The sequence below is a fragment of the Nelumbo lutea genome, chromosome 4 (genome assembly GCF_056320005.1).
Source record: "Nelumbo lutea isolate HS-2025 chromosome 4, American lotus-T2T, whole genome shotgun sequence".
Classification (NCBI taxonomy): Eukaryota; Viridiplantae; Streptophyta; class Magnoliopsida; order Proteales; family Nelumbonaceae; genus Nelumbo; species Nelumbo lutea.
Genome location: NC_142687.1, coordinates 56,241,484 through 56,248,291, shown reverse-complemented (window position 1 = coordinate 56,248,291; position 6,808 = coordinate 56,241,484). Strand labels below are relative to the sequence as shown.

Below are 6,808 nucleotides of genomic sequence, written 5' to 3'. Positions count from 1 at the left end.
TTAGAGCGTTTGTACGGCCCAAGCACCTAACGAGTTATCCGACCTCATGGAGACCAACCTATGTGATTTTCCCGCCTTGTACAATTCAATCCATTTAATGGCCCCAGGATATTCAGAGGGCACTTCGCCCACATAGCTATGGTTACATGAGTCTCTCCTGTTCTTTATGGCCCGTTACCTCCGAGTATGTCGGGGACATTCTGGCCATTCCAAGAGGCTTATATAAGGGTAGCTCCTCGCTCTCTAACGGTACGCTCTCACAGGCCTTCTAGCTCTTACTTTGTTCCACTTTGCTTTCAGTTCTCTCAGCTCGATACTAACCTGATCGATGAAGCCTCCTCACTTGGATCCATAACCCAAGCTCTCCAACGCTTCTCTTCTTCACAGATTCAAGGCATTCCACATCCAACTCACCACTCCAATAGGAACCAGTGCAGATCAAGTAACATCAGGAGTCATAGACAAGGAGAAGGCTCTTGCACCCCTCTGTAGTTTATAAATAGGGAGCAATACGAGGGAATCGAACCATGCAAGTTCTCCCCATCATTGCTGAAATTGATCCAACCATGTGAAACCTTTTTAGCTAGGGTTTTGAACCCCATCCGACCAGACTTGTTATTCAATCTTTCTAGTATTGTTCGAGACTTATTTTGGGTCAAAAATATCACCCAAACTCGTATGAAAGGTTGGGTCTTTGTTTCTGTAAATTCTGGAAAGAAAATCCAAAACTACCAACACATAATTGCACCATCTTCAACTAGTTGTAGTGATTTGGGAAGATTCAAACTTGCTGTAAATACTACTTTGATTTCTCTACTTGTGGACATCATAATTAGGTACTACATTCAATATTGATCCAAAAGATTTGATATTTCTTGGTCCAAGACCCCAAGAAACTCTAATGCTCAGTCCAATACATTGCCATAAATCAGAATATATATTGCTTCAATTTAACTTGTTTTGGGAAATTTGGTTAGGTGTTTTCTTTGGTCTTATCCATTCACCATGTGACGTATAGTTTGACTTTAAGCCGATTGGATTACACAACTGTAATTGTTTAATTATTCTAAATTTCTTGGCATCCATATATGACCCCCTTCTAACCTATTTGGAACATTTGGCATCATTGAACTCTTATTTGAATTCAACCGTCATTATTTCTGTATTATTTAGCACCATTCACTTCAAATTTAACTCTCATTAATTTATTATATTCATTACCGAAACTCTACTACTTCAATTAATTTATCCATTTTTTATGCATTTGTTAGTTTATTTGTTAGCTATGTTTTTTTTTTTTTTTGCTTATTTGCTCATTGGCTGCGTTATTTTTCTTAATTTTCTACTAAAATTCTTTTTTTTTCAGATAATGGGTATTATTAAAATTCCATTTTATTATCTAGTCTTGGACTTGTTCTTACCAAACTGTCCACGCCTTATGTAAGATTCCAATCCCACGGTTAAACCACTAAGCTCCGCATTAGGCCAATTTCTGATGTTGATGTCCCGCCAACGTACGCCACAGACTAATATATAAATTTAGGGAAAAAACAGAAAGGTTCGTTATCACTACAATGTAGAGAAGTAGTCAACGAGGCAGGTAAGTGGACAACAACTAAGGAAATATTATGTGATGGAAATTAATACCGAGCTCTCTATATTGTTCTTCAGAATTTTTTACAGAAATTAATTGTCAAATCTATTTATCTAATTTACTGTGGGATAAAGTGTAGAGTAAAATGATTAAAAAACAAAAGTGTAGAACAGATCATTTGGGTCGTTCATTTTGAGTTGCTTGACTATAAGGCCAAATTGAGCCCGTTGGACAAGAATCTCGTCAGGAAATTGAAGACTTGTTTCGGTTTGGCAAGCCAACTGGTCTTGTCAAATTGTTAGGGAATTTTACAGTTGTTTCCCCCAAAAGAGCATTGTCAATTTGTCATAGTCCTCTCTGCTCCCAGATTCCTTTCTTTTCTGAGTTTTCTTCTCCTTCTCCCTCCTTAGTTTCAAACTGTTTTCTACCCGAAACTCCACTCCCTCGTAAAAATCCACTCAAACAACTCATCTTGCTTTGTCTTTGTTCTTCCCTTCCAACAAAAGCAACCCCATTTCCCTGCCATAATGTTCTTCAGAAAGCTTCCATCCGTAGGTTTGATGGCGGACAGAGACAGGCACCCCTTCAAACACAAAGGAGTACACATCACATCCGTTCATACCCAGCTACTAAAGTACTTCCTTTACCTCTCTGTCTTCCTTCTCATCTGGTCTCTTCTGCTCTTCTTCTCCTCTCCCTCAAAACTCTTCAATTTTCATCAGGAGCACGTCCAGCAGTCTGATGGCCATACAGCACTTGACAAGCAGCCGATCTGCGATGGAAGCGTGTCGGTTTACGTCTACGAGCTGCCGGACAGGTTCAACCGTGGCCTCCTCCAGGATTGCCGACATCTAAACATCTACACTGACATGTGCCCGCACGTTGCCAACCGCGGCCTAGGCCAGCCGCTCGATAACATGGGCTCGAGCTGGTTCGCGACACATCAGTTCATCGCCGAGATGATCTTCCACGCACGAGTAGAGGCCCATCCCTGCCGGACTTTGGATCCCGACAAAGCGAATTTGTTCTATGTGCCCTTCTACGGTGGGCTCTACGCGTCTAGCAGGTTCCGCGAACCCGATCTGTCGGTGCGCGACACACTGGCGGTGGATCTAGTAGGGTACCTGGGTCAGCAGCCTTGGTGGCACAGACATCACGGCGGAGACCACTTCCTGGCTTTAGGGAGGACAGCCTGGGACTTCATGAGGAGCGAGGATGGACCCGACTTTGGTGCTAATTGTCTTCTCAACTTGCCACCTGTCATGAATATGTCGGTGCTGACAGTGGAGAGGCATCCGTGGCAAGGATCAAATCAGCATGGAATTCCGTATCCTTCTTACTTTCACCCCTTAAATTCCGAGGAAATGCTGACGTGGCAAAACATGATGAGAAGCAGCAGCCGGCCCTACCTCTTCTCCTTCGTGGGGGCCCCACGAACCGGTGTAGAAAAGGCTGCCATCAGGGACGAGATACTGAGGCAATGCTCGGAGTCGACACGGTGCAACCTCCTGAAGTGTGGAGTGGGGGCGAGTAAGTGCCATGAGCCAAGTGAGGTGCTCAATGTAATGACGAGGTCCCAATTCTGCATGCAAGCTCCCGGCGACTCGTTCACTCGGCGATCCACATTTGATTCTTTGCTTGCCGGTTGCATCCCCGTCTTCTTTTCGCCCCACACGGCATATTCTCAGTACGCGTGGTACCTCCCATCCGAGTCGAGTAGTCAGTACTCGGTCTTTCTGAGCGAGGAAAATGCAACGCGGATCGAGGAAGAGCTGCTTAATATTCCGGTGGACAGAGTGGAAAGAATGAGGAGTGTCGTGATTGACCTGATCCCTAAGCTTACATATGTGCACCCTAACGCGACCAATTGGAGATTCCGTGATGCCGTTGACGTTGCTCTGGCGGAATTGGCGAAGCATGTGCAATCAAAATTACTGATTGCTTGAGTTCCTGATCCTGCACGTTTGAATTTCTAGGTTGTGTTTGGTATCATTTTACTTCTCCTTGCAATGAATGTTTTATATTGGTCAAAATAAATTTTAAGATTATATATTTTTTATACAAAAAAAGATTTTGAGATATCAATACGATACAATGTTCGGTATTATTATTAGTTTGAAACCAATATATTATAAATGCTAATATCCAATCCAATCACTATATTTATATTTTTAGTAGAAATGGTTATTTGATGTAATATGCATGATAAGATTAATTACTCAAAAAATTGAACTTGTATTGATTAAAAGTAGAAATTGTAATGATATCAAACACAACTATAAATATTGTCCGTAGTTTTAATTATAGGGTTTTTAATTGTTCAGTGCCTTAATTAATTCTATATACCAAGGTTTTTAAACTGAATCGGATAACGAACCAGTCAGGGGTTCGATTTCTGGGTCAAATGATTCAATCATTCAAACCAAATAAATGGGCCTGTTATAAAAATAAAAATAAAAATAAAAAACAGTCAAAACCGTTGAACAATAACCACTCAGGACAGTGATTTGCTGATTAAATTAACGTTTTTTTGCCAAAATTCCGGTTTTAGAGAAAAACAGTCAGTTTTTCCGATCAATCATCCAATCCGGTTATGAAAACCATGCTATATACAACTGCTGAGCAGCATGTCCCCTTCTTCTCCGATTAAGCAGTTTTAATTCTTAATTTTATAAATGCTAATAAAAAATTTCTTAATTTTATAAATGGAGTAAGGTACAGTGGGTAGTTGTTCTGATTGAAAAAACATTATCTTGCTTACATGGAAATTATACGGTGGCCTTGTGTTCTTTCTTCTATAGTTATTTTCTTCTTTCAAATTGCTACTTATGACTTATGTATGCCTTTCTCTTGATATATTTTATAACGTACATATTTTATCTTTCTCAGTTTCTCTTGATTGAGAATATATATTGTTTGTTCTCTAGTCCGGAGCAAAATAAACGTGGTCCTTTGGGTGGGGTGAGCAGAAAGAATATGCTGTCTCCGGGGAGTGGATTAGGACAGGAACAAACAGCATGTTGATGCCTTCGTGGGTGACCCTACAGTGTCGGCCAGATAATACCTTCCCAGTAGTGAACATAGAAAGGAAAAATGGCGTTTCTGTCTACCAAATGTTGCTTGTCAGTTTCCTCGATGTGTTCATTGACCAATTATGGTTATTGGAATAATCTGCGATGGGCCATCATATGAGAAGTTTGAGCCCTTTCCTTTTCTCTTTCTATGTTTCGTTTTTCCTAATTTCACCCTCCAATTCTTGACTATTAAAGCCTTTTTTCAAGCACATATATCTACGTATGTCATTTTTAACCTCACTGAAACGCGAAATATCAAAATTAGGTTTTGGTTTTTAAAATCGGACTGGACCGAAAAATCGGACAAAAAAACTGGGAACTGATTAAGTGATCTGTTCCGATTTCTCCTAAAATCAGATTTTTGTCAAAAAAACATTGATTTGATCAGCAAATTGTTGAATCGGGCAATTAAACCATTCAATCATTTAACGGTTTTGACTATTTTTTATTTTTTTAAATTTTTGTTTTTTATCAAAACGGGTCATCCATTCGATTCAAATGGTTAAATCGTTTGACCTGGAAACCGAACCCTTAACTGATTCGTTGTCTGGGTCAGTTTTAAAACCTTGATATGTTTAAAGGTTTCTCCTATTGCATCCATTATGTAATTATGGGACTGATGAACAAAGTAAAAAATTGTGCAGTGTTGTACGTTTTAGATGCTAATACTGGAGGTTTTAGTAATACGTTGATACTATGAACGTTGACGGAAGATAAAATTATGACTTGTGTAATTTACTAATTCAGCCTTCGATCTACATCTATGGGAGATATGTGTCGGGGTTCAGGATTGAGAGGTCGGTTCGAACCGGAAGGGGTTCAATAGTCCGAGCTGGTTACTGCAAGAGTAACGGATTTTTAGGACGGAAGAACCTGGAGGAGTTAATGGCTTTGATCTTCCTTGCTCTGTTCTCTTTAATGCGGTGAATTGGGGTATTTATAGCCCCAACGACCCGGATCTGAGCGTGCCTCACAGTATAAATCCTCGGGTGAAACCTTTAATAATTATTTTGGAAAGGTATCAATGATTTGAAAATGAAATCGTTTTGACCACCGATTTTTGGGTTGATGATTTGAGCATTCAGTTCAAATGAATGATTTATTCTGATAATAAAAATTTTAAAAATAAAAAAGAGTCAAAAATCGTTAAACAGGCGATAATTCAACTGCACAGATCAAACAGGTTATTGACCAATTCAACAATTTTCCATCAAAGATCAAATTTAGGGTAAAATGAAACCGATTGATTGAATGGTTCTTGGGCCAAATGGTCTAATAATCCGGGTCAACCGCGGTTCGAAAATCATGTACTGTTGAGGCCTTTCCAAAATAATTAATACCACCTCTGCATGCTGCATGCCTAAAAATGGCTTGATCCTGATGCGTTCATGTCTCGTTAATTAAGCTCAATAAATGCAATCACTAACCCTCTCCAAGGGCTGCAGTTAGTCTGCATATCTTGTCAATCTTAATGATTTAATCATGATTTTCAAAATCCGGACAGAAAAATCAGAAACGGTCAGATGACCGGTTCTGTTTTATCGTTATTTTTTAAAAAACTGTTGATTTGATCAATAAACTGTTAATTCAAGTGATCTAAACATTCGAATCATTCAACATTTTGATTGTTTTTTATTTTTTTTAAGTTTTTAAATTTTTTTTTGTTAGGCCATCTGTTCAGTTCGAACAATCGGACCGTTCGACGCGAGAACTGGGCCTGACAGGTTCTTTGTCCAATTCGATTTTAAAAACATTGGATTCAACCATCTCTTGATCTCGACGTCCCCCACATTTATTTTGGGCATGACACGTGGGTGTATGATGTTCATTCGATTGACCGGACGATTCAAGGGAGAGAGAGAAGAGAATGGTGTGGCTGTCATTTCAGAGTTCATTATCTGACCATTTTTCAAGGATGATGCACCTTGGGTCACGTTCGAACTAATTTTTCTGCGATAGTGAACCCATACGTGAGATAGTCCTCTTGGGGTGGTGAGCCCGTGCTCAAGTTTTCTTTGGTTGGCAAACCCACGCCGGAATTAGCCCTCTTTTTGGTGATAAACCAATTCCCATGTTAGCGGCCTCTTTGAGTGGCAAACCCATGCCCAAGTTAGCCCTCTTTTAGTGGCGAGCCCATGCT

General features: G+C 39.9%; 1 protein-coding gene across 1 annotated transcript; it reads left to right on the top strand.

The window, feature by feature from the left end:
• Nucleotides 1-1,637: 1,637 nt before the first annotated feature.
• On the top strand, nt 1,638-3,679 carry LOC148860724 (putative xyloglucan galactosyltransferase GT17). Its single transcript, XM_088941700.1, has one exon. It carries the CDS (start codon nt 2,122-2,124, stop codon nt 3,538-3,540), a length of 1,419 nt encoding a protein of 472 aa, XP_088797826.1. The 5' UTR covers nt 1,638-2,121; the 3' UTR covers nt 3,541-3,679.
• The last annotated feature ends 3,129 nt before the right edge of the window (nt 3,680-6,808 follow it).